Below are 27,680 nucleotides of genomic sequence, written 5' to 3'. Positions count from 1 at the left end.
GAAAGAAACTAAGGAAGACACAAAGTGGAAAACCATTCCATTCTCATGGACTGGAAGAACAAATCCTGTTAAAATGCTACCTATAGCAATCTATACATTCAATGCAATCCCTATCAAAATAGCATCAACATTTTTCACAGACCTGGAATAAACCACCCTAAAATTTGTATGGAACCAAGAAAAGATACCGAATCACCAGGGGAATGTTGAAAAAGAAAACCAAAGCTGGTGGCATCACAATTCTGCGCTTCCAGCTGTATTAGAAGGCTGTAATCATCAAGACAGTATGGTACTGGCACAAAAACAGACACATAGATCAATGGAACACAACAGAGAACCCAGAAATAGACCCTCAACTCTACGGTCAATTAATCTTCGGCAAAGCAGGATAAAGAATATCCAACGAGAAAAAGTCTCTTCAATAAATAGTGTTGGGAAATTTTCATGCAGAAGAATGGAACTGGACCATTTTCTTACATCATACACAAAAATAAACTCAAAATGGATAAAAGACCTAAATGTGAAACAGAAATCCATCAAAATCCTAGAGAACACAGGCAGCAACCTCTTTGACGTCAGCTACAGCAACTTCTTGCTAGACACGTCTACAAAGGCAAGGGAAACAAAAACAAAAATGATCGATTGGGACTTCAAGATAAAAAGCTTCTGGGGCGCCTGGGTGGCACAGCGGTTAAGCGTCTGCCTTCGGCTCAGGGCGTGATCCCGGAGTTCTGGGATCGAGCCCCACATCAGGCTCCTCCGCTATGAGCCTGCTTCTTCCTCTCCCACTCCCCCTGCTTGTGTTCCCTCTCTCACTGGCTGTCTCTATCTCTGTCAAATAAATAAATAAAAATCTTAAAAAAAAAAAAAAAGATAAAAAGGTTCTGCACAGCAAAGGAAATAGTCAACAAAACTAAAAGACAACCTACAGATTGGGAGAAGTATCTGCAAATGTCTTATCAGACAAATAGCTAGTATCCAAAATCTATAAAGAACTTCTCAAACTCAACACCCAAAAAACAAATAATCCAATCAAGAAATGCAAAGAAGACATAAACAGACTTTTCTCCAAAGACATCCAAATGGCTAACAGACACATGAAAAATGCTCCACATCACTTGGCATCAGGGAAATACAAATCAAAACCACAATGTGATACCACCTCACACCAGTCCGAATGGTTAAAATGAACAACTCCAAAAAACAGATGTGGAACAATGTTGGCAAGGATGTGGAGAAAGGAGAACCCTCTTACAGTATTGGTGGGAATGCAAACTGGTACAGTCACTCTGGAAAACAGTATGGAGGTTCCTCAAGATGTTAAAAATAGAGCTACCCTAGGACCCAGCAATTGCACTACTAGATATTTATCCGACAGATACAAACATAGTGATTCAAAGGGGCACCTGCACCCCAATGTTTATAGCAGCAATATACACAAGAGCCAAAATATAGAAATAGCCCAGATGTCCATCACCAGATGAATGGATAAAGAAGTCACACACACACACACACTCACACACAATTGAATAACATTCAGCCATCAAAAAGAATGAAATCTTGCCATTTGCAAGGACATGGATGGAACTAGAGGGTATTCTAAGCAAAATAAGTCAAAGACAAGTATCATATGATTTTACTCATATCCACATAATGAGTTAACATATTCATATTTATGAAATAAAACAAATAAACATAGGGGAAGGAAAGGGGAAAAAAAAGTAAGACGAAATCAGAGAGGGAGACAAACCATAAAAGACTCCTAACTATAGTAAACAAACAGGGCTGCTGGAGGGGAGGTGAGTGGGAGCATGGGGTAACTGGGTGATGGGCATTAAGAGGGCACTAGATATAATGAACACTGGGTGTTATATGCAACTGATGAATCACTAAATTCTACCTCTGAAACTAATAATACACCGTATGTTAATTAAATTGATTTTAAATTAAAAAAAGAAAAAGCCCAGGATGCCTGGGTGGCTCAGTAGGTTAAGGGCGAAGCTTCTGCCTTCGGCTCAGGTCATGATTCCAGGGTCCTGAGATCGAGTCCACATCAGGCTCCCAGCTCCACAGGAATCTGCTTCTCCCTCTGCCCCCCCCACCCCCATGTGCGCGCATGCACTCTCTCACAAAGTCAAATCTGAAAGAAAAAAAAAAAAAGTCCAATTTGGCTTTTCACTTAGGGGAGAAAAAAAAAGATGTGGTATATATATGGAATAGAATATTACTCTGTCATCAAAAAGAATGAAATCTTGCCATCTGCAACAAAGTGAAAGGAACTAGAGGGTATTATGCTATGGGAAACAAGTCAGTCAGAGAAAAACAAATACCATATGATTTCATTCCTATGTGGAATATTTTTTTTTCTTTTAAAGATTTTATTTATTTATGGGACAGAGAGACAGCCAGCGAGAGAAGGAACACAGCAGGCGAGTGAGAGGAAGAAGCAGGCTCCCAGCGGAGGAGCCCGATGTGGGACACGATCCCGAAACGCCGGGATCACGCCCTGAGCCGAAGGCAGACGCTTTAATGACTGCGCTACCCAGGCGCCCCCCTATGTGGAATTTTCTAAACAAAACAGATGAACATAGGGGAAGGGAAGGAAAAATAAGATAAGATACAGAGAGGAAGGCAAACCATAAGAGACTCTTAACTATAGGGAACAAACTGAGGGTTGCTGGAGGGGAATTAAGTGGGGAATGGGATAACTGGGTGATGGGCATTAAGGAGGACACTCGATGTAATGAGCATTGATCTTACATGCAACTGATAAATCACTAAATTCTACCCTTGAAGCTAATAATATACTGTATGTTAACTAAATTGAATTTAAGTACAAACTTAAAAAAATATATAACAATGTATATATTTTTTAATTTTAATTCTCCTTCATCTCATTACTGTAATGCATTTCTGCATACTCCTGTGGTGGAAATGCCTGGATATAAATAAATCAACATTATCAGGGTTATTCCATGTCTCCTGAACTACAATCCCTTTCAATTTTGAACAAGGAATACACTTTGTTTAAAGAATATACTCATATCCTACTACATTCATAAATCTCAGCCTACCAAGTTTCACAAGTCATTAATAACAAATGTGGGTTAAGATTTAAGATTTCCTTTATTATTATTTTGTGTATTATTATATAGATAGATGGAAATAAGATATCACAGCATTGCGTTCACCCCTGTTCCCAATTACTCTCCCTTCAAACATCCTGGAACATCATTATTGTTCTATGTCAGGGGTCGGTAAACACAGGTCTGCTACCTGTGTTTATATGGCCTACAAGCTCAGAATGGTTTTTATATTTTTAAATGAGTGGAGGTTAAATCAAAAGAAAAATAAATATTTTATGACATACGAAATTCAAATTTCAGTGTCCATACAAAAAGTTTTATTGGAATAAAGCAATTCTCATTCATTTGGTATCATCTAACACTGTTTTCACACTACAAATACAGAGGAAGAGTATGAGCCTCAAAGCAGAAAACACAGCTTATTTGGTTCTTTAGGAAAGTTTTGTCAACCCTTGTTCTATATCATAGTACACGCCCTACGTAATTTTATATTTTTATCTAAACATTCTCTCACCTTTCCTTCCATATTCAGCATAAATTCTTGTTAATAACCAGTCTCCAGGCAAACACATTCTTCACAGACCTTTGAAATACACTTCCTCCTCAGAATGGTCACCTACAAACAGAAAGCCAGAATGGAATGCTAGCAAAACCTTAAAAGTTACAAAAGAACAAATCAAAACCAGAACCAAACCTCACCATCACCACCCTCCCTCCAAAGCAAAGCTAAAGTGGCTCACCCCCCAGTTAGTGGCTTTTAAACTACCCTATCTTAGAATTGAAGTATTTTGGGCACCTGGGTGGCTCAGTTGGTTAGGCTTCTGCCTTCTGCTCGGGTCATGATCCTGGGGTCCTGGGATGGAGTCCCTCGTAGGGCTCCCTGCTCAGCCGGGAGTCTGCTTCTCCCTCTCCCTCTGCCCTGCCCCTAATTTCTCTCTCACATAAATAAAATCTTTAAAAAAAAAAAACTGAGGCATTTTATAAACTAAATTTTACCACTGCTAAAATTCCTAATAGTCAAATAACAATGAGAAAAATAAATAAATAAACGTAATTTTCCCAAGTTTAATCCTCTTCAAATCATTGGCTACCAGAAAAAAAAGGCGCAAGGAGACCAATTATATTAGTATGCCTGATCCTAAATCCCTATACCGCGCACATTTGGCATTTTCTGCAAGTAAATAGTTTCTGGCTCCCAGGATGAAAGGTTAAATACTGCATTGTGCTTGTAAACAACATCACAACTTACATAGAAACAAGACGGGCCACTGGGTCATTTCCTTCTAGAAATAGGTACACCAAAATTTGCCCATGTCTTTCATTCTGCATGCCAAATGTTGGGGGAAAGAAGGTGGGACAAGCTGCCTTTTCAATGAACATCAGACATTCCTAGCACTAACTCCTCCCCAGTCTCATCACACCTCTACCCTGCACTAGGTCCTCCCCAGCTCCATCACCTCTATTCAGCACCTCCTCCCTAGTTTCAACACACTTCTTTCAGCAGGCTCTTCCCCCTAAGTCACAGGCCTGCAAAGCTTCCAGTAGCAGAAGAGGAAAGCAGGGAGGCTATAATGTAAAAGTCTGGAGTCCCCACACAAGCATCATCTGCTCTTTGAGACAATCTCAAGTCACAGCCCCCAAAGTGGAAAGAACGGGCGTTAGCACCCACTTAACAGCTGTTTACAGCACGCTTGCTTGCGGTCTGGCGCCGAGTGAAGAGTTGAGGATAAAAGGTGAGCAGTAGAATGGCAGGACTTCCACTCCACCGGGGGAGGTAGTGTCTTTAAGCCCGCCTAGAGAGGGTAGGGCGAGGAGCATTTGAAGCCCAGGGCAGGGAGAACTCACCTAATTCTGGAATGTTAAAAGGCTAAAACTCAACCAGTCGGAAGTGACGTGCCAGCTGAGACCCGCAGGTCCGCCACGTAACTGGCCGCCGCTTCAGCTCGCCACCTTCTCTCTGGACTGGCCTGAAGAGAGGATAAGTGTAGCTGAAAGTCCGCAACCGCCCTTGCCGTGCCCTCAGCGGCTTCCAGCCCCACCCGGGACCAGCGAGCGTGGCCAAAGCCCACCCCGGAGCCTGGCGGGACAGCCACCGTCCCCGGCGCCCATCGGCGCCCTGCGGGCAATGGGGCTTCAGCGCTCAACCAGGCGCATGCGCGGCCCTCTTTCTCCAGAGGATTCCTCCAGTCACCTGGACGACCAAATTTCAGACACCTGCCCCTCCGGGTCCCTTCTCGCTCTTGACTCCTCCAGCTGGTTCTCACCTCTGGCCCCTCTCCTTCTCCTCCTCCCGCAGGCACCGCTAGGCCTTCCCGCGGCGGCCAGCCGACACCCCGGCTTCCACTGACACGAGCCTCTCGGCGCGGCTTCCGCTTCCGGCGAGTATTGTGTGTCGCGCTGCGGGGCGGGGGTGGGGGGAGTAGGAAGGAGGGAGGCAGCGCTCCGGCGGCTCCGCGCCCCGCACTCCCGGACCTGAAGCCGGGAAGGTAGGTGCTGTCCCGCCGCCGCGCCCGGGCCCTGGGGCCTGCCCCTGCCGGCCGGCTCCGCACGCCGCGTCCCAGCGCCCCGCGACTGCGTCACCGGCCCCCCGCACGTAACCACAGCTGCCTCCGCCCGCCTCGGGCCCGGGCGGACGTTTTGCCGCCCCGGCGACGTCAGCGCGTCCGGCGTTGCTTGGCTACCCCGCCGTTCCCCCGTCCCGCTGCCGCTCGCCTCCCCGGGTGAAACTCTGACGCCGTCACCGCGGGCCTCGGCTGCGTCATAGCGGCGGGCATCCCACCTTCACGTCACACCTCCTCCTCACCTGGACACGCATTCCTTCCTCCCTGTCAACCACGACGTTTCCTCTCCCCCTCTCCAATCCCCTTACGCCAGATCTGGCGAGAGAAGATGGAGATGAGGGTGGGACTGAGTTGTGGACGACGCTCAGGAGAGGGTCGCAAGGTGGGACCCCGGACAGTGGTAGAAACAAAATGAGGACGTCCCTGAAGTTTGCCCTTCTACTGAGACATGAGGAATAGAGGGAAAGCAATGACCAACCCAGAGGCACCCGAGGCCTCACTATGGCTGTACCTCCCGAGTCCTCTCTCTGCTTTCCTAACCTTTTCCCCATTTCTCTTTCACACCACTTCTTTGCCAGTCTAGATACATCCTGGTCCCTAACTCTGCGTACAGTTCAACTCACCCCAGGTGAGGAGGCCACCTAATTTCTAGAAGAAAGGGGCAGGTTCACTAGTCAAAGTTGGTTTCCCTTCGGTAAAGAAGAATCATCTGACTGAACTTCTCTCCTGGTTGAGGGAAGAATTCAGGTCCAAATAAATTATCAGCTCCTACTCCAAATTAAAACACTTTTCATGTGTGCCATCAGTATATACAATAATCATTGTTAACCCAACTCATTACATGGCCACTTCTCTCTTAGCACTTAGACCTACTAAATTTCCTTTCTTCTGGTGGGTCCCTAGGTGTGGAGGGGAAGGAGGGGGTGGATAGAGAAATCAACTATTTCATGGATAAAAGTGGTGATTTTCAAGGAAGAAGTGGGGGACTAGCCTTCTGCTTTATAAACCCCTTTGTTGCATTTCCAGTATTTTGAGCCTTCTTTTGAGGGAGACTTGATTGACTGTTTACTTTTCTTTCTCTAATTCCCAACCACTCCAGAACCTATTAGTTGGAGGCACAGTACCTCGAAGAAATTAGTTTTCAGTAGCTATTTCAAAAGACTCCAGTCACTGATGAATATTTAGAAAAAAAACTTGTCAGCTCTCTTTTCAAGAAGTATATATTTTTCAAGAAGTATATACTGATATACTCTTTAGTGTAGTTGCCACGTATTTATCACTTTTCAACTGTTCCAAATGTTCAAATGCACACAAAGAAATGAGATGTTGTGTGAATCATTTCATTCCAAGAAGGCACACTTCCTCTAGATTAGTCTGATAAAAGAAAGAATAATTTCTGAAAAGAAGAGCTTGTTACTCTTGCCTAACTTATTCCTTTTCTTACCCTTTGAAAGAGTGAGGGAATAGTGGCAGAGAAGCTTATGCTTCAAGGGGCTATTACAATAAAATTCTTCTGTAATATTAAACTTTAAAATATATTTAAGAAATCTTAATTAACACTTTGACTTTCATGGCACTTTTCAGTTTCCCAAGCTCCTTTCTCATCTATTAGAAAAATATGTCAAACTAGGGATACATTGGTCTGGTTTTAAGATACATGTGGAATAGTCTGCACCAGGAGATGTATGCTGAGCTAGAGTTTAAGGAGGCCTCTAATGAGAAAGCAGAGGTAAAGACAAAAGAGATTGGTGGTTGGGTGTCAGTGTGCTAAGGAGGGGAAAAAAAAATAGATTGATGGCTGGGAGTCACAGGTTTTGGAAACAGAAAGAAAAAAAGAGGTTAAGGGGCACCTGGATGGCTTAGTCGATTAGGTGTCCAACTCTTGACCTTGATCTCAGGGTCCTGAGTTCAGGCCCTGTATTGGGCTCCACACTGGGCATGGAGCCTACTTTAAAAAAAAAAAAATGTAATCTAGTGGAAGAGAAGATGTAAAATACCAAAATAGGGCTAACTGGATTTAGGATTTATCATGGGAGTAAATGTCAGGCCAGGGGTACGAAAAGAATAAACCTCCAACTAATATTTTTCTTTCTCTGCCCCCTTTCCATTCCTAAGTTAAATAATGGCAGAGACAAGTCTGTTAGATGCTGGGGCCTCTGCAGCCTCCACAGCTGCAGCGCTGGAGAACTTACAGGTGGAGGCAAGTTGCTCTGTGTGCCTGGAGTATCTGAAGGAGCCTGTCATCATTGAGTGTGGGCACAACTTCTGCAAAGCTTGCATCACCCGCTGGTGGGAGGACCTAGAGAGGGACTTCCCTTGTCCTGTCTGTCGAAAGACATCCCGCTACCGCAGTCTCCGGCCTAATCGACAACTAGGCAGTATGGTGGAAATTGCCAAGCAGCTCCAGGCTGTCAAGCGGAAGATCCGAGATGAAAGCCTCTGCCCCCAGCACCACGAGGCCCTCAGCCTCTTTTGCTATGAGGACCAGGAAGCTGTATGTTTGATATGTGCAATTTCCCATACCCACCGGGCCCACACCGTCGTGCCACTGGATGATGCCACACAGGAGTACAAGGTGGGGAACCAGACACATGATGCCAATGTGGGGCAAGAGGGAGAAGCACAAAGAATGGGAGACTCCCTGGGTAGAGGATCCCAAGCTCCGTAGGGCAAGACTGTATCTGGTCCTTACTCTAGTCCCCTCAGAGCTACATACACAGAGGGCATACAGTACATCTGATCAGTTATCCTCAAGCATGAAGAAGAGCAGTTTTGAGGAGTGCCTCAAAATTGCTTTCTGACTTTTTCTGATATCATTTGAGTCTTAACGGGTGAATATCAATATTGTGTGGTCTTATAATGTATCATTTTTTATAAATGAATGAAACCACTTGGAGATGATCAAACTTAGGAAGAACTGAAAAGTGGTCTGGTTTCTCCTTCTGTCTCCCTGCTCAGAATGTTCCTTATTTTCTCATTGGTAATATCAGTTTAGACTGATCCCCACCAGACTAAGCTGAACTTGTCTGCCATTTGTATCTGCCTTGATAATGGGTAATATGACATCTGATTTAATTACTGTTGGGACACAGGGTAAACGTTCGAGTAATAGGAACTAAAGATTTTAATATCTTAGCACTGATCAGGTATTTTGTTTAATTATGTTAATAAAATCTTGGACACAAGATTTAAAGTAGTTTAGAATATAAGCAATAAAGACTTTATTATATTTGTAGGTGGTTTGATTTGGATGGGAGGACAAGTGTAAAGGATATCAGAGTACAGAAGGTCACTTTGAACATAATAGGCAGCCACTTGAGTAAGAAAATGATAGGATTGGGGAAGGACATGGAGTTGGTGACAGCTGGACAACTGTGAGATTCAGTGAGAGGAAAGTTTGGTGAGCAAGGAAGATGATGGGCACAGGCTGGTGGCAGGAAGAGGGACCAGAAATTGACACCCCAAATGACAGGCAAGGAAGGGAGTGGGATCAGCGGGTGATGAGATGGATAGGAAGCACGTAAATGGTTTAAAATGAATGGGGTAACCTTTGTAGGATGTGCCAGCCAACCCCAAATGCCACCTCTCCCACTTCCCACCCTCAGGAAAAATTGCAGAAGTGCCTGGAGCCCCTGGAGCAGAAGCTGCAGGAGATCACCCGCTGCAAGTCCTCTGAGGAGAAAAAGCCTGGAGAGCTCAAGGTAAAGGCAGGTGATTCCATCTGGGCTGCTCTGCAGGCAGTTAAACACACATTAACCACACATTATTTAATCCACCAGTCTGATTCATTAGAAAAATGCTGTTCTCTCAAAAACAATGGTATTTTATTAGGCTTCTTTGTCATTATACATTGTACTTAAATTATTTGTCATGAATTAAGTATTGAAGAGAAGGATGTAGGAAGTAAAGGAAGGACAGACAGAACATCTTACTTGTGGCAAGTTGAGGGAGTTCATGCCCATTGGTCTCCTTTTTTCTTGTAAAGCAGGGAGAGAGCAGGGATAGGAGTTTCTTAGAGGGATTGAGGAGAGAAGAATTTGGAAGGTTCACTGGGGAGAAAGAAAGAAGAAGCTGACAAAGAGCTCACAGAACTACCCAGTGACTTTAGGACCACCCACATTCTCTTAAGTAAGTTCAGGTATGCTAAATGATGTTGGTTCATTCCTAGACTGTTGCTCTCTCCATCCTACATCTATAGGATCCTATCTATCGTTCAGGCAGGATAAAAGCCACTTCCTATGCAGCCTTCCTTGACTCTTCAGAAATTAACTTTCTTAATTTGCGTATAATTTTGCTTCTCTTTCATAGAATTACCATATTTGTAACATGATATTTTGGTATCTGTCTTATTTTATTGGACAGTGAACAATTCTTAATAGTGGCAGTAATAACTAAGTATTTATTGAGTCCCGTGTATGAATTCATTGGGTGCCATGACATTCCAAACTTACAAGGTTGCATTAGGCTTTATGGTTCTGCCCAGGTTAGAGTTCTAAGAGTTCAGGCCAATGAACATGTGGGACCTAGAGGAGCTGTCAGACAAAGAAAAGGGGGTCCTGGAGGTCATCTTTAGCAAATATGAACTTAGATACCTTGTAAAGTAGGTATTATTACCCTCAGTTATCACAGGAGGAAACAAAACTGGAATAAATATCTAGTCTAAGATCGCACAGCCAGTATCTGGCAAAATCAGGGATACTAGCTCTGCATGAATCAATAAGTATGTATTAAGCTTCTAATATAGGCCAAATTCTGACACTGGGGAACAATGATGAGCAAAAACACAGTCCCTGTCCTGCTTGAGCTTACAGTCACGTGGAGAAAATAGATAGCGACACGGCACAAAAAGCACAGTTGCAAATTCGTAAGAAGACAACATAGAAATTTGACCTCATTAAAAGCTTCCAGAAGAAATAATGAGTTTTTGGAGTTGAGATTTAGGGATCACCAGAAATTAAACACAAGTTTGAAAATAGTAGAAACACTAATTTTTTAACAATGACAACATTTTGACAGAAAGCAAGTATTATTAAGATTTACTAAGTATTACCTTAATCCTTTATATATTTGAATAAAGCAAGCATTTGAATTTTTTTAAATTTTAACTAATTTTGATTGCAAAGGTGAACTTTAAAAAAAAGTTCTTTGTTCTTTTGGAGGGCTCCTGAGAAACTTAAAATATGTGAAAACGAAGCTTATTCCCAGTCATTAACTTTCCTGTTCCTGTTGATCACCTTCTTAAAGGTAAAGGATAAAGAGGGGAATAAAAATTTTTTTAAACCTTCTAAATGCTTGAACAGAACTGTGGTGTTTTTAAAAATTCAGTGGTCTCTGAAACTACCACGAACATTCCTTTTGTGACCATTTGAATTCTCCTTCCTACTTCTCCCTCATCCGTACTTGCAGAATCAGACCCAGTGCCCCTTTTAGACATAAATAATTTAGTAATTAACCATGCTGAAATGAAAATTATAGATAAAATAATCATCTGCATAATTTTAAAGACTCATGTCCAAATACACACACAAGCACACACATCATAAAGGAAAGTGATTTAAATAAAATCTGATATGTAAATATTTGGGCAAGACTACCCTAAAAGACACCACAATGTAGTTTTATCCTTGTACCTATATGTGACATCATCAACAATGCAACAAATACAAATTCAGACTGAAATAATTGCATAGTAAAACTGACAAGCACCACAAGCAGCTTAGATCTTGGTGACATAATTTTTCAAGATGAAAAGTAGCTTTTGATAAAGTTCTAATTAAAAATACAGTCTTAATTTTATTCAGCCATTTCTGAAAAGCAGTTATATTAAAACCGGGTACAAATTACTCTGTTTATGTATAAAATGACATTCAAGTCCAGGCCTATGTTTTTAAATATACAGCATGGAAATATACAATATACAATATACAATATACAATATACAATATTATACAATATGGAAAACGGTGCAGAACAGTACATGTTGCAGAGTCATCTCATATATTGGAGTGCTGGCAGCCTTACTAGAGTACCCCCAGTTATGGCAAACAAAATTAAAAAGCCCTGTGTTTCCAAAATATCCCTACTGGGAAGTAACACCCTCATTAAGAACTACTGCCCTACATATATAGAGTGAAAACAAAGAGAAGGGATTATGGAATTATATAAAAGACAGCCATTTTGCTCCTTATTTACCACAGTTATGAATCCTACATTCTTCCCATACATCACCTCTCAACATACACTAACATACACATGTGTGTGCACACACAGGGAAAAAAGTTGTATTTTACTTAGGGGTTAAGAAATAAAATTCAGTTATCTTACCAGCATAAACGAGTGTATTCAGGAATAGCAGAGAATTGCAGTTCAGGACAAGCAAGCTAAGGCAAAGCCATAGGCAAGTCTAGAGAACTAAGGAGAGGACCCCTCTTCTAAAGAGGAAAGGGGGTAGTTGGGAAGGGCTCTTATAAATGAAAAGTCCTTGTAGTAAACTGGGAGTTCAGAGTATAGTGACTTTTCATTGGCTGGTTGTGACAGTTTGTCACTGGCTGGGCTTGTTGCCCTGCAAAAAGAAAACCTTTCTTCCTCCTGTTGGGGTGGTAAGATAGTACAGACTTGCAAGGTACATCTCTTCTGGTTGGGTCTACAATTGATGTGGTAGGTGAGAGCTCCCCCTGCTGGCATCCTGATTCCATTTTAGTGAGGTTTCCTTTCATAATTTTCACAGGGTACATGTTGTAAGAATATATTTCGTTCCAGTGTGCATCTGAGAAGGCAGCAGTGGAATGGGAAGCAGCAGCAGCTCCAGAACCAGAGCTAGCCAGCCTCTGCTGAGAACTAGCTTGAAATCCAGAAATACCAGGCTTCTAAGGCCCATACTGGCTTTGCAGCCACTCTCTATCCCCCTCAGACCTGCCTTTCAGTCCCTATCTACTTTTTACTTCCAGAGTCCCTGTCTCTGCTTCTCTTTTACTTCCCTCTTGGGTTTACTGTTCCCTATCGGTCACGTGACACTTGGAGCCTCCATCTGGGCAGATCACTTGTTGCAGTGGAGGTTCAGAAGGAAGGACATGCTAGGTGATAACCTTCAGGAAGTGTTATGGCTGGTGTTTTAGTCCTATATCATCAAATTTCACGAAGGTTAGAGGTTTAATTCTGTGTGGTAGCTGAGAGAAAACATGTTTCAACAACTAATTCACAAACTTCTGGAACCTATTCCTGGAATGGGAACTGTCAGTTCTCTGAAGTGACATGAAACTTTAACAGGTTCTTCCCTGAAATCTATATACAGGTGACCCTTGAACAAGGTCAGCAGTGCAGTGGGAAATCTGCATATAACTTTCGACTCCCCAAAAACTTAACTCTTTTTTTTTATTAGTTTCAGAGGTAGAGTTTAGTGATTCATCAGTTGCATATAACACCTAGTGCTCATTACATCACGTGCCCTCCTTAATGCCCATCATGCAGTTACACCATTCCCTCACCCACCTCCCCTCCAGCAACTCTCAGTTTGCTTCCTGTGATTAAGAGTCTCTTATGGTTTGTCTCCCTCTCTGATTTCATCTTATTTTATTTTTCCTTCCCTTTCCCTATGCTCCTCTGTTTTGTTTCTTAAATTCCACATATGAATGAAATCATATGATATTTGTCTTTCTCTGACTTATTTCACTTAGCATAATACCCTCTAGTTCTAGCCATGTCATTGAAAAATTTAACTCTTAAGACTTTACTGTTGACCAGAGGCATTAGCGATGACCTAAACAGTGATTAACACCTATTTTATATGTTATTTGTATTATATACTGTATTCTCACAGTAAAGTGAGCTAGAGAAAAGGAAATGTTATTAAGAAAATCATAAGGAAAAGAAAATACCCTATTTATGGAAAAAAAAGTCCATGTGTAAATGGACCCTCACAGTTCAAACCTGTATTGTTCAACAGTCAACTGTATATATTTTGTAACAACCCATTACTACAATCTTACTGATTCAGATACTTTTCCAGTTCATTCTCTGGTTTGTAGAGGGTAGACGTCTGGCAATATACAAATGATGACCATCTTATCTCTAACTTTCCAGTACTTATTACTTTCCTTTTCTTGATAAATTGCATTAGCTAGAGTTTAGAATTGGGAATAGCAGATATATCTTGTATCCATAATAGTAGATGTCATCATATTATTGAGTTCTTATATCTTGCTTTTTTTTTCACTAAACCATAGAAGTACAGCTTTTTTAGAATAAAGAAAATTTTAGAATAAAGAAAATTAAAATGTTTTTAAACACTGATTTTTTTAAATTTCCCCAGTCATCTTCATTCCCGAGTAATCAGTAAGGGTGACAGTGAGAATGGAACCATTACTTACAGAAGGAAATTTCAATGGAGAGAAACATGAGTATCCTGTTAAGCTATTTCCAGTGACCCTGGAAGTCTGTGTTAATTCATACACATGGTGGGTAGGGAAAGGCCCCACTGGCCCTGCTAAATATAACACTTTCCCTCTTTTCTCAGAGACTAGTGGAGTGTCGTCGGCAACAGATCTTAAAGGAATTTGAAGAGCTTCATAGGCGGCTGGATGAAGAGCAGCAGATGTTGCTCTCACGACTAGAGGAGGAGGAACAAGACATTCTACAGCGCCTCCGAGAAAATGCTGCTCACCTTGGAGACAAGCGCCGGGACCTGGCCCACTTGGCTGCTGAGGTGGAGGGCAAGTGCTTACAGTCGGGCTTCGAGATGCTTAAGGTTCGACCTTTGCCCCTGCATAGCCCCTCAGGTCAAGTGCAGTATAGCTTTGCACAGGCCCTTCTGTCAACCTGGGATGCTCACTCTTCTGCTTTGCTTCTCTAATCCAGTTCTTGAGTCCAGACATACTCAGAGGATCTTTTTTCTATAGAAAGGCTTCTCTGATTTCCCCCATCCCCTTCTAATCATTTCTGTGTTCTTATGTCTTGTGAACAATTATGTGCTTAATTTGTACCAAAGAAAATAATTCCCTTTGAAAGGAGGGAAATCGAGTCTGAATTAGTGAAAAAAAACTATACATTAAAAATTATGTAAATGTAGTTGCCATTACTTTTAGGTCCTGGAACTTGATTTACCTAGTGCTAAAAAAAAATACAAACCTAGTTTGAAGGACACTTGAAACTATGTATAAATAATATATTACTTTTGATATGTAAATATTGCCTTTAAAATGTTTGAAATAATTTGTTCTTTTAAGCGGATGAATGGTGTTAGCAAGGCTGTAAGAAATATGTCTCTTATTTTAGAGATCAGATTACCAGCATTTGAATCAGTGAGGCTTCGTTGTACATATATCTGCGTGTTATGTATTGCTTGGTACTTATTCTTGTGTCCCTTCATGTATGTGTGTTCTGCCTTCCACATTAAACTGGGAAATCCTTGGGGGGCAGAGATTTCTCTTCTTTGTCTTCTGGACCCCAAGTATTCACAAATCAGGATTGGCACACAGTTATTAATGTTTATTAATGAGTACCAGATGGGGATAACAAACAACAACAGGAAAGTGTGATTCATTCCTATGCCACCAGTCTGTACTGATCCTCAAAGAGACAGGTGTGTGGTTGGTACTTGGGGGACAGAGTAAAGAGCAGACACAATCCCTGTCCTTTTCATTGAGCTCCCAGTATCCTTAAGGAGCAAGACAAAGACACAAGAAACCATTTGGAAGTGATATAAATTGCCAAGCTTCATGCTAACCAAAAGTTGAAAACGGGAATCAGGTTGCAAGAGATGTACTCAAATCCCCCTGGAGCTCTTCCCCGTGCATTGTGACCCTCAGTTTGCCCTATTCCTATTGTATAGATCTAGGAATTTGGGGAGGGGGGAAACCTTTTGCCTGTAGGACCCTTGACTACCAGGACCAATATTGCTTTCTTTTCTCCTTCCCTCTAGGATGTCAAAAGTACCCTGGAAAAGTAAGTGATTCTTGCATCTCTTTGAGTGAGTTAGGTCTTGGCTTAGAGACCAGGAGTACAGTTAGGAGTTAGGGGAGAAGGATAGGAAAGTCACGCAGTGTCTGGTAAGATGGGGGAGAAGGTTCATTGCATCCATGAAGCCAGTCAGAGAGCAAATCATTGGGAGTAATAGTCCATTACCTTTTCCCTTTTGAGCGTCAGGACTAACCTGGTGAAGAAGATACCAAGGTAATGTAGAACCAGATTCTCCCTGTGCCTGTGGGTGGAAATGTGTCCAAACAAGACAGACAAAGGAAGGGGTTTGGAGAGTGGGGAGAGTGATTACCTACTTGCATGAAATATAGCCATACCCCCAGAAAGTTCTGAGACTCATTCTTAAAATAAGGCTCTGTCCAGGGGACCCTGTGGCTCTCCATAGATTGGCAAAAGAAAGCAGTAAGTGAGTACTTGTCTTCAGAGAGGAGGAAGAAAGTGGGAGGTTGGAGAATTTTAGTTTCTCCCCAAAGAGAATATCTGCATACTCACTCAGCTGGAGCTTCCCCTGACCCTGCCCTCTCTTCCCCTATCTCCCTATCCCTCCTAGATGTGAGAAGGTGAAGACCATGGAGGTGACTTCAGTGTCTATAGAGCTGGAAAAGAACTTCAGCAATTTCCCCCGACAGTACTTTGCCCTAAGGAAAATCCTTAAACAGCTAATTGGTGAGTTGTTCCCAAAAGTAAACTAGTAGAGGGAATCAGCAGAGAAGAAAATCTTTAGATCCCACTTTATCTGGGCTCCACTTATCCCATCTGTCACTTTTTGTGCCCATCCCTTTACCTGGCTTTCAATTTCACTGTGAGTAACAGAGCTTAGGTGTCATCTACTCTTAGGCCCACACTTTTCTAAATAGGCACCCAGAGAGGTTAAATAATATGCCTAAACTTGTCCCCCCTTGAGAGTGAAAGGGAGTATCATTAATATTTACTCAGAGAAAATAGTCATGAACCAGGACTGTTCCAGATACATGATCACCCTATCCCTGGACCATAATACTGTCTTTCTGTGTATCCTTCTTAACATTTTCTGTTCTTTTTGGCCCTTAGACTATGACTTGTGCTTCTTCACGTAGTGAGATGATGTCACAGGGTGATGGAGAAGGGGTCAGGCAGGAGCCTAAACCATCAGCCCTCGCAGAACCAAGAGATCATTAGCTGTTTACTTTAGGGCCAGGGTGAGAAGGGAAGCCATTGTTCCCTCCTTTCCCTTAGATGACACCATGGATTGAGAAAGTGAATCAAACCATGGTGTTCTTGGGACCTTTAAGGAAGCAGGCTCTGTAAAGGCAGGCTGGAAGAGTGAGGCAGGGCATTTAGCTATTCCCGTCCTCATCTAGCTCCCCACTCTGGCTTCTCCCGCCAGCGGATGTGACCCTGGACCCAGAGACTGCTCACCCTAACCTAGTCCTGTCAGAAGATCGTAAGAGCGTCAAGTTTGTGGAAACGAGACTCCGGGATCTCCCTGACACACCACGGCGGTTCACCTTCTACCCTTGTGTCCTGGCTACTGAGGGCTTCACCTCAGGCCGACACTACTGGGAGGTGGAGGTGGGTGATAAGACCCACTGGGCAGTGGGCGTGTGCCGGGACTCCGTGAGCCGAAAGGGCGAGCTGACTCCACTCCCTGAGACTGGCTACTGGCGGGTGCGGCTGTGGAATGGGGACAAATATGCAGCCACCACCACGCCTTTTACCCCTTTGCACATCAAGGTGAAACCCAAGCGGGTGGGCATATTCCTAGACTATGAGGCCGGCACACTGTCTTTTTACAATGTCACAGACCGCTCTCATATCTACACTTTTACTGATACTTTTACTGAGAAACTTTGGCCCCTCTTCTATCCAGGCATCCGGGCTGGTCGGAAGAATGCTGCTCCACTTACCATCAGGCCCCCAACAGATTGGGAGTGACAGGTAGGGATGTGGGAATAATTGGGGTGAGTCAGGGTCAAGAGCTATGGGCCTTCCTTCCTGTGACCTGCTGGAACGTTTTCGTGTCTGCCTGGTTCCAGTCCTGCACTGTCTAGGAGAAGCACCTTGGTTTCTAGAATGGTTTATATGGAGGAGTAGATAGGACTGGTCTGGGATGAGAGCACAGCTGTGTCTTCCTCCTGTCAGGGTGGGGAGCTAGTTCCCAGGGGTTGTCTCCCCTGAAGTCCATCAGGTTTTTCTATTGCACATGGATAGGTTGGGAAGGAAGGAGAGGCTTTTCCGGAAACAGAAAGTCTGTGGGAGGGTCTGACTTGCTCAAAACCAGAAGAGGAAAGAGAAACCCCTGTACATCCTTTTAGGGGTTCTTTGACCCAGAATGGTCTTATTTCTTGAGGAAGATCAGAGGGGTCTGTGTACCTCTAGACTAAAATAAAGATGAATGATAGTTGCTGTTATGGGTCTAGAAGTTAAGGAGTTTTTTGTTTTTGTTTTTGTTTTTTTGAGGGCAGAGATTGAGCATCAAGATTAGAAAGAAAGTCGGGAAAGGGGCTAAAGGAACAGATTCCTAGTGACTAATGAAGGGGATAGGGGTTTCTTTGGTCTTCCATTCCCAGAGTAAGTTGCCATTATGAGTAGGATTGGCCAGAGGTAGGAATGGGGGGAGGAGAGGGTGAGAAGAAAGGAGAGGAGAACTTGGGTCCCTGCCTCAGCCTTCAGCAAAGCTGGCTTAGTGCCTGCCTCCTTAGAGTTGGTTGTCTCCAAGATGTCAGCCAGTCACCTTTCTCCTGCAGAGATGAGGTACCAGAGACCCCCAAGACACATCTACCCATTCACTGCTTTCCCAAGGGAACCTGGAAAGGACAGTCAGGTATTAGAGGAAAGAGAAAGGTTTTTCTATCCAAAGCCCTGGCCTTAAAGGATGTTACCAAGTAGCTTCTCCCAAGTTCTCAGCCTTGTTGCTTGGCTAAGGTGTCCAAGCCAAAAAGGGAGAAAGGAAATGGAGTCTTCTTCACCCTGAGGACAGGGTAGAAGAGAGGGTGTGTAGAGGGAAGGGTCAGGCAGGCAACTTCCTTTAGCCTGTGTGCATATGGCCTGGAACTAGTGTTCACAGGAGCCAGTCTTTTGCTTATTTGTTGCCATCCTTCACCTTTTGCCATTTCCCCTATCAGAGAATGTAAATCATTTTGACATTAGGCCAAAATAAACAACTTGTAGGGTACATATGTTGTCAAAAAAGGTTAAAGCGATGCATGTCAAACCAAACTAAAATGATTTGAAATATCTGCTATTTGGGTGATCAGGGGTTCACAGAAGATTGGGACAAGAGACTGCAGTTTATTGAGAGTGTTTCAATTCCTCCTACCACCTCAACAGGACTTTGTCCAGACTCTCCTCTTACCTTTGTGCCTTGACTGTGGTTCTTTGTGGCAAGATGCTTTGGTTGGTAAAACATAATATGGAACAAAGGATCCACTGAAGTGATCTCTGTGTTGTGTGGTAATTTGATGATGGCCTTTTGTTGATGTGTAAGAATCACTGGTGTTAAGAATGCATGATCCTGGGGTTCGCCCTCAGTGATTGATCAAGGTCTGGGGTGGGCCTGGATGTCTACATTTAAAACATACTCCTCATTGGAATTTAGGGATCCTTGTGAAATTAATCCTAGAGGAGGTTTTGGCCATTTCTTCTGAGCTGGAGGCCTGGTTTCCTGCCTGGCCTGACAGGATTTGAGAAGGGAGAGAGGCCTTATTCTCTCCTGACTTAATGCTGCCCTCTCCCTGTCTCAAGGTTCATTCACGTTCTGCCCCTCCAGCTCACATCCCTCTACTTCTGACTTCAGGAACTGGTGATCATTACCTATGAGGCAGAAGTAAACACAAGATGTCAAACAGAACAAACTGGGAGACAGAGGTCAGAGTAAGGAATGTGAAGTATATGATTGGAACAGGGGAGGTGGGGGAGGGGAGAGTTTCAGGGGCAGGAGATGTCAGAAGTTTCTGTGCTCCAGTACCTAAGACTAGAAGTTAGCTAGGATCACCTACTATGTATGTGTCCAGCACTGCATAATAGGAAGTGTTTATTTGGTAAGTGGAAAAGAATGGGAATAAGCTGTGCTTCCTCCCCTTGACCACCCTCATGATCCTTTACAATTTCACTCCTGCTGGTACCAGTGCTTTTTCTGAATGTATAACTTCTGTTCCTTCGGTCTGTAGATCTTTCAGGCAGCAGCCTTGGGCTTCAGGAGAGTAGGGCAGAAGTTCTAGCTGGGTGTAAATTGCACATAAGCATCTCCCCATAAGGAGACCAGTCTTCTGTGCTAAAAATGTTTTGCAGTTTAAGATCCTCTCCTGTTCACTAGACTTTCCGACCTAGTATAACTGATCATGGGCTTGAGGAAGACTAGAAGGAAGCCAAAACTCAGGAAGGGACCCTGGACTTGGGTGGCAGGGGTGGGTATGGGTTTATAGGCAACTGGAGTCCGTGAGGCCGCAGGGTGGCGCCAGAGTAAGGCTCTCAGAGAGGGGCTCGCGGGCCCAGGAACCACACTTCCCAGGAGGCCGTGCGCGGGCGCCTGAGGCGGGGCTACCGGAGGGGCGGGACCTGCGGACGGTCGTGTGTGAGGTGCTCGAACGGCGCCGATGGCTGGGCAGGTGAAGGACCGCGAGGCCTTCCAGAGGCTCAGCTTCCTGTACCAGGTGAGTCCCGCGTCGGGGGCGTACGGGGAGGCGGCCGGGTGTGGCCGGCCACGAAGTAATGGTTTCCCTCCCCCAGGCCGCCCACTGTGTCCTTGCGCAAGACCCCACGAACCAGGCGCTGGCGAGGTTTTACTGCCACACGGAGAGGACCATTGCAAAGCGGCTGGTCTTGCGGCGGTGAGATGCGCAGGGAAACTGGCGGCGGGCGGGACGCGGGAAGAATGGGAGAGGGAGCGCGGGCGCTCGGACCACCAACCCCCTCCTCCCGCAGGGACCCCTCGGTGAAGAGGACCCTCTGTCGTGGCTGCTCTTCCCTCCTCATCCCGGGCCTCACCTGCACCCAGCGCCAGAGACGTGAGTGCTTCTGATGATGTGGGGTGATTGAGGAGCACCAGTGGGCAGGGGAGGAGACCCCCTTCCTCGCTTTAGGTGGGCTTCTGGCGTGGGATTTACAGCAGCCGGCTTCTTCCAGCTCCGGGTTGAACGGCTAACTCCACATGGACCAACTAAGGAAAGTCTGGGCAGTAGGGAAATGATGTTGCCCTAAGAGGTAGCCCCGCCCACACATACTAATAGATGTTGTTTTGCATAGTGGAGGACAAGATTCACATCAGCATTCATTCATTCATTCAACAAATATTTTTCTAGGACGTGTCAAGTATTGTACAAGATCCATTATTCTCACTGAAATTATAGTCTGATAGGACAGACTAAGAAACAAGATAGTGTAGAAAAATGCTTTACTTGAGGAAGTAAAATGCTAGGTTACTTATACCAGTGGTGGTACGGTTCATGATAAGCAAGAGAAGTGAGAAATGGAAATTCTAGGCATGCCTGAGGACTCTGAGACAAGAGAGCTTGCGGTGCTGTCAGGGAGACCAGAGTCCAGGAACCTGGAGTTTGAGGTAGGCAAGGGCAAAAACGTGAGGCTGGGGAAGGACACAGGGCAGATCTTGAAGAGGCTTCTTAAGAAGTTTGGACTTTATCTTAAGGGATACTGAGAAATCGACAGACTGTAGGCAGGGGTAAGATGCCTCAAATTTGTATTCAAAGATGGGAAATGTTGGAATTCCTATTGAGAAACAGTGGAGGCAAAACTGGGTGCAGGAGACCTTTTCTTCTCCTAAACCTGGGCACTTCCCCCCACTCCGCACCTTCACCCAGGCTGCAAGGGACAGCGCTGGACAGTACAGACTTGCCTAACATGCCAGCGCAGCCAGCGTTTCCTCAATGATCCTGATCATCTACTCTGGGGAGACCGGCCTGAGGCCCAGCTGGGGAGCCAGGCAGGTGAGAGGTTTGTAGAGAAAAATTGGGGATGCCCCCAGGAAGTTAGGGGTGGTGGGGGCGCATAGAGCTGAAGAGGACACACAGGTGGATTCTGGATTGCTGTGAGAGGTGCAACAATCTTAAAAAACTCAAATTCTCATCTACCCAGATCTCAAATCACCACAGCCCCTGCCAAAGGCAGCCCATCCCATTCCAGCCCACCTTCCTGAGGAGAAAGTGTAGCCTCAGAGCTCCAGCCACCAGTGATGGATTCACCCTATCTTTCAAATAAATAAAGTATAATTGTGTTTCACTTTGTGTGCTTCTGTGAGTATTTCAGCTCTTCATTCTTTTTCCTCTGTTTCAGTTTGTATTTTTCTGTCACTGGCTAACCTGTCTACCCATGCTCATATTCCTACCATTTAGGGAGATCCTGATTTCCATAGACCACTTGACCCGACTAAGCAGCTTCCATTTCCAGGGCCCTGACCCCAGTGCTCTTCACCCCTGCTTCCTCAGTACAGTGCTACATTTGGAACTCAGGATCCAGGGTTGTCTGTAAGAGCTTGAGCCTTCATAGAGTATTTTTTATTTGGGTAGCCCTAACTTGACTAAAGGGCGAGATAGACTACTGATGCCACTGATGTTGTTTTTATTTTTTTTTAAGATATTTATTTATTTATTTATTTGAGAGAGAGAGCACAAGTGGTGGCAGGCGGGGAGGGGCAGAGGGAGAAGGACAAGCAGACACCCTGCTGAGCAGGGAGCCCAACTTGGGGCTCAATCCCAGGACTCTGGGTTCATGACCTGAGCTAAAGACGGATGCTTAACTGACTGAGCCACCCAGGTGCCCCTGGTGGTGTTGTTGTTGTTGTTGTTGTTGTTGTTTTAAAGATTCTACTTATTTATTTGACAGAGATAGAGACAGCCAGCGAGAGAGGGAACACAAGCAGGGGGAGTGGGAGAGGAAGAAGCAGGCTCATAGCGGAGGAGCCTGATGTGGGGCTCGATCCCATAACGCCGGGATCACGCCCTAAGCCGAAGGCAGGCACTTAACCGCTGTGCCACCCAGGCGCCCCCCCTGGTGTTGTTTTTAAACAAGGAAAAAAGTTTAGGGGGTCAGAGTGGCTTCAGATCCTCCAGGCTCACTCAGCCTTTCCCAGTCTCTCGGTTTTCTTCTATAAAATCCTAATAAGGGAAATTGTACAAATCTGACCTAACAAGGTCAAAGGTGCTAATGAAAGGACACTGGTAGACACTACACAAGTATGCCCCACGGGTTAAACCTCAGTGTTTTCTTGAGAATGAGTAAACAACAAAAATTGTTTTATTTGATATCCCTAGGGAACTTATTCAAAAATAGAGTTTCAGACTGACCTCTTTGCTAGGTGCCAGCTAATCAGTTTACCTCAAACACACAAAATTCTCTATTCTCAGAATGCAGTTTTTTTCTTCCCTTTCTCTTATAAATCCTGTGTTGTACTTATTTATTGCTCCATAAAAGTCACTGCATAATATGGCTTCAAACAACAATGATTCTGTGGACTAAGCTGTCTGAGAGCTTGGCTGGCTTGTTTCTTCTGTTCCATATCACATCAGCTGGAGTTCAGCTGCATTTAGCTAGTGGTTCTGGCACCCAATCTGGAAGAACCAAGAAGCTTCTTTTGCATGCCTGGCACCTCATTGCTTTTCAGTGTGGCCTAGCTACATTGCTAGTTTTGAGGTCCTCACAGCATGGCTGTCTCAGGATGGTTGAACCTCTTACATGCTCTCTGGCTTCCACAGAGAGCATTTCAAGAGGACAAGCTCCATTTTCAAGTAATCTACACACAACATGGGGCTCGAACTTACAAACCTGAGATCAAGAGTCACATGCTCCCCTGACTGAGAAGGCCAGGTACTTCTCATGTTTACTTATATTTTGACAAGATAGGTGTTGATACATGCAAAAGTGGACTCCCTATAACAAGAAGGAAATCAAATCCTAGTATGCAATAGCCTTTCTTAATGTTTTTAAACCATCTAGTAATTCAAAATGTGTGCCCTTTGCACTGGGTGTTCTATATAAGTGATGAATCACTGAATTCTACTCCTGAAACCAATGTTGCACTGGATGTTAACTAGAATTTAAATTAAAATGTTTTTAAAAAGCCAAAACAAAAACAAAATGTATGCCTTTTTTGGTTTCTTTTTTTTTAACTTAAATTCCATTAATTAACATTTAATATATCATTAGTTTCAGAGGTAGAGTTTAGTGATTCATCAGTTGCATATAACACCTAGTGCTCATTACATCAAGTACCCTCCTTAATGCCCATCATCCAGTTACCCCATACCCTACTGACTTCCCCTCCAGCACCCCTCAGTTTGTTTCCTAGAGTTAAGTCTCCTGGGGCGCCTGGGTGGCACAGTCAGTTGGGTGTCTGCCTTCAGGTCAGTTCATGATCCTGGGCTCCTGGGATCAAGACCCACGTCGGGCTCCCTGCTCAGAGAGAAGTCTGCTTCTCCCTCCCCTCTGCCTGCCACTTCACCTGCTTGTGCCCTCTCTCTCTCTCTCTGTCAGATAAATAAATAAAATCTTTAAAAGAAAGTAGGATCCAGTAAATATGAAAATTGTATGCCAGTAAAGTGGCATCTCAAATCTCTGGGGGAAAGATGGGCTTTTTAATTAATAGTATTAGAACAACTAGATAGCCTCTGGGAAAAGATAAAATTAGAGCCACTCTTTACATCACACACTAGAATAAACCCCAATAGATCAAAAATTTGAGTATAAATAATGATACCATAGAAGTACCAAAAGAACACATTGATTAATTCCTCTATAACCTGTGGATTGGGAAGACCTTTCTAATTAATGATTCAAAATACAGGATAAAAGAAAATATTAATAAACATGATTATATAAAATTTAAAATACATGTGTTTTGGAAAAAAAATAGACAAAATCAAAGGACAAATTACAAAGATGTATAATATGTTACAAATAACTTAGAGCTTATCTTCCTGCTCCAGTTCTTAAAAATCCAGAACACAAACACCAGAAAAGAAAACTGAGCAAAAGACATCAGTGGAGAGTTCATTGAAAAGGAAAGGCAAATGCCCTTGATACATATGAAAAGATGCTCAATTGCATTTATGATAAAACTACACAAAGATACAATTTCCCATTGATCAGAATGACAAAAGTGCCAAAGTTTGTCAAAGCAGCCTGTCAGTAAGGCTGTAGAGATATGATCCCACTATAACATTGTTGACTGGAGGGCAAAATGTTTAATAGAATCCCTGTGGAGTAGAATTGGGCACCATCTAACAAAATTACATCTGTAATTACCCTTAGACTCAGAAATTTCATTTCTAATAATCTACTCAGTATATATTTCCACAGTGAACATGCATGAGGGTATTCATTTTGCCATTATTTGTCATAACAAAACACTGGAAATGACACAATGCCCATCAGTAGGAGATTGAATAAACTTGGTACATCCAGACAACAACGCTATGCAGCTGTAAAAAGAATGAAAAAGACCCGCATATACTAATATGGAGCAATCCTCAGGATATATGTTAAATGACAGAAATTGATGTGGGAAACAAAGGCAGAAGAAAAATTATTGAATTTCCTTACTATCTACAGCCCCCTGACAAGTCCTTGAAATCGGCAGAGGGACCTTCCTCTAGGGACTCAGCTGCCTGGATGTTAATATTTTCCTAAGGGCAAAAGATAATCCTAGCCCAACCACCACCCCCTTCCCAAGGATCCTGTAAGTCTACCTTAACATATAAAAATTCCTTTGGAAACTGCCTTTATCTCTACCCCCCAAGATACATGTTGGCAATCATCCCCCAAGTATATGGCCCACCGATACACATCTGAAAGTTTTCATGTCTAAGGTTTTATTAAACAGTAATAAATGACCTTTTCCCAACAATAGCTAGCCCCTTCAGGATCCTGGAAACCGTGTTTCCAAAATTCCTTAGAGACTTACACTATCTCTAACCCCCTCCCAACTTGAAAGTATATAAATGGGCCACTCCTCATGACCCAATTGCTGCTCTTTCTGCCCATGGGTCCTGTCCCCATCCTTTAATAAAACCACCATTTAGCATGAAAGACGTCTCCAGAATTCTTTCTTGGTCATCAGCTTGGAACCCTAACATTCTTCCCTACATCAACACATATCCCACCTTGGGGTGGGGGGCGGGGTTGTAGGGTGTCAGCTTGTACTTTGTCCTCAGCTTGGTTTCTGCTCCCTCATCAGAAGCAAGGTGCAGGGATGCCTAGGTGGCTCAGCTGGTTAAGCGTCTTCCTTCGGCTCAGGTTGATGAGGGAGCAGAAGGCAAGCTGAGAACAAAGCACAAGCTGACACCCCACAACCCACCTCCCCATTCCTGGATGGGATATGTGTGACATTTATCCAGGAAGCTCCCAACTGTCTTAATGTTAATGCCTTGCTATAGGGAAAACCAACCTTAACTTGACAATGGCAAGGCCTCCAGTATCTTGTGAGTCTTTAACGTATGAAAATCCTTCTGAAATCTTCCTTTTCCTTACCTTCCCGAACTCTTCCTCACAACCCTGGTGCAGCAGGTCTTTCTCCCCACAGGTCCTGTCCCCATGCTTTAATATAACCACCTTTTTGCACCAAGGACGTCTCCAGAATTCTTTCTTGGTCGTTGGCTCTGGACCCCACCCCACCAAACCTCACCTATATTCCAAAACCACATCAAGGTAATGATCCCAGGGTCCTGGGATCGAGTTCTGCATCCGGCTCCTTGCTCAGCTGGAAGCCTGCTTCTCCCTCTGCCTGCCACTCCCTCTGCTCATGCTCTCTCTCTCTGACAAAAGTCTTAAAAAAAGAAGAAGGAGGAGGAGGGGAAGATAGAGAAGGAGGAGGAGGAGGAGGAGGAGAAGGAGGAGAAGAAAGAAAGAAAGAAAGAAAGAAAGAAAGAAAGAAAGAAAGAAAGAAAGAAAGAAAGAAAGAAAGAAAGAAAGAAAAAGAAAGATAAAGAAAGAAAGAAAAAAGAAAAGGAACCAGTTTTTGGAAGGTAGGTGGTGCAGAGACGTGAATCAGGGGCAGTATGTCGGAGGACACCACAGAGGGGAGGGAGCCCGCCTAAAGGAGGCTACGGCAAAGTATTATAGCGGCCAGACACAAAATCAAAACTTCTAGAAGTCTGCTACAGTGGGGGACCAGTAAAGTGGGGGCAGATTCCAGGTGTGACAGCGTGGTCTCAGGATCCCCAGGGTCACAAGAAGAACAGGAGTGCCTGAGTGCTACAGGGTTCCTAGGCGTCAGAGCAGGAAAGCTGGCTGAACACAGCAACTCTAGGTGCTGACTTTTGGTTTTGCCATAAACCACAAAAGGCTTTACATTTGCACAACTGCAGTCCAGGTAGAGACCCAGTACAAGGCAGAAGCCTGGAGAGACTTCCTTCCCACTCCACTAATCCCCCACCAGTTAATGGCTCAGGTCCATATCACAGGAGCCTGTAAAGTTTGAAGACTTGAAACTGGGTCATGTTCCTGAGATTAAAATGGTCGGTCACAGGTGGAGTGAACAATTGTCTCTGCCAGAGACTCATTTTAGACCCAAAGACACCTCCAGATTTAAAGTGAGGGGGTGGACCAATGTTCATAGCAGCAATGTCCACAATAGCCCAATTGTGGTAGGTCCAAGATATCCTTCAACAGATGAATGGATAAAGATATGGTTCATACATACAATGGAATATTACTCAGCCATCAGAAAGGATGAATACCTACCATTTGCATCGACATGGATGGAACTTGAGGGGATTATGCTAAGTGAAATAAGTCAAGCAGAGAAAGACAATTATCATATGGTTTCACTCATCTGTGGAATATAAAGAATAATGCAGAGGACTGTAGGGGAAGGGAAGGAAAACTGACTGGGAAAAAAATCAGAGAGGGGGACAAACCACGAGAGACTATGGACTCCAGGAAACAAACTGAGTGTTGCAGAAGGGAGGGGGTAAGGAATGGGGAAACTGGGTGATGGGCATTAAGGAGGGCACGTGATCTGATGAGCCCTGGGTGTTATATGCGACTAATGAATCATTGAACAGTACATCAAAAACTAATGATGTACTATATGTTGGCTAATCGGATTTAAATTAAAAAATTTTAAAAATAA

General features: G+C 43.9%; 2 protein-coding genes and 1 long non-coding RNA gene across 14 annotated transcripts; 2 read left to right on the top strand and 1 right to left on the bottom strand.

Moving 5' to 3' along the window:
• Positions 1-2,080: 2,080 nt before the first annotated feature.
• On the bottom strand, positions 2,081-5,480 carry LOC103664987. 2 transcript variants are annotated; one of them, XR_569200.2, is made up of 4 exons: positions 5,351-5,480; positions 4,932-5,053; positions 3,601-3,702; positions 2,081-2,140 (listed from the first exon to the last, which is right to left on the bottom strand). It is a non-coding gene; the product is annotated as an uncharacterized LOC103664987 (long non-coding RNA). The 2 variants fall into 2 exon arrangements; XR_569199.2 differs by lacking the exon at positions 2,081-2,140 and having other exon boundaries at positions 3,386-3,702.
• On the top strand, positions 5,467-20,228 carry LOC103664989 (E3 ubiquitin-protein ligase TRIM39). 10 transcript variants are annotated; one of them, XR_005838778.1, is made up of 10 exons: positions 5,467-5,572; positions 7,763-8,222; positions 9,253-9,348; positions 14,160-14,390; positions 15,564-15,586; positions 16,170-16,285; positions 16,986-17,170; positions 17,469-17,536; positions 19,343-19,471; positions 20,093-20,111. XR_005838778.1 is itself a non-coding variant. In XM_040644979.1 (9 exons), exons 2-9 carry the CDS (start codon positions 7,770-7,772, stop codon positions 19,402-19,404), a joined length of 1,182 nt encoding a protein of 393 aa, XP_040500913.1. In that variant the 5' UTR covers positions 5,467-5,572; positions 7,763-7,769; the 3' UTR covers positions 19,405-20,086. The 10 variants fall into 10 exon arrangements, 9 of the variants coding, with proteins under 9 accessions (XP_040500913.1, XP_040500912.1, XP_040500911.1 ...); XM_040644979.1 differs by lacking the exon at positions 20,093-20,111 and having other exon boundaries at positions 19,395-20,086; XM_040644978.1 differs by lacking the exon at positions 20,093-20,111 and having other exon boundaries at positions 19,343-20,086.
• On the top strand, positions 20,109-21,832 carry RPP21 (ribonuclease P/MRP subunit p21). 2 transcript variants are annotated; one of them, XM_008692888.2, is made up of 5 exons: positions 20,109-20,250; positions 20,327-20,427; positions 20,522-20,604; positions 21,415-21,540; positions 21,689-21,832. In XM_008692888.2, exons 1-5 carry the CDS (start codon positions 20,194-20,196, stop codon positions 21,760-21,762), a joined length of 441 nt encoding a protein of 146 aa, XP_008691110.2. In that variant the 5' UTR covers positions 20,109-20,193; the 3' UTR covers positions 21,763-21,832. The 2 variants fall into 2 exon arrangements, with proteins under 2 accessions (XP_008691110.2, XP_008691111.2); XM_008692889.2 differs by having other exon boundaries at positions 21,415-21,547.
• Positions 21,833-27,680: the final 5,848 nt, after the last annotated feature.

The sequence above is a fragment of the Ursus maritimus genome, unplaced genomic scaffold (genome assembly GCF_017311325.1).
Source record: "Ursus maritimus isolate PB19 unplaced genomic scaffold, ASM1731132v1 scaffold_30, whole genome shotgun sequence".
Classification (NCBI taxonomy): Eukaryota; Metazoa; Chordata; class Mammalia; order Carnivora; family Ursidae; genus Ursus; species Ursus maritimus.
Note: the sequence above shows the minus strand (reverse complement) of the source record. Positions and strands in the feature narration are given on the sequence as shown.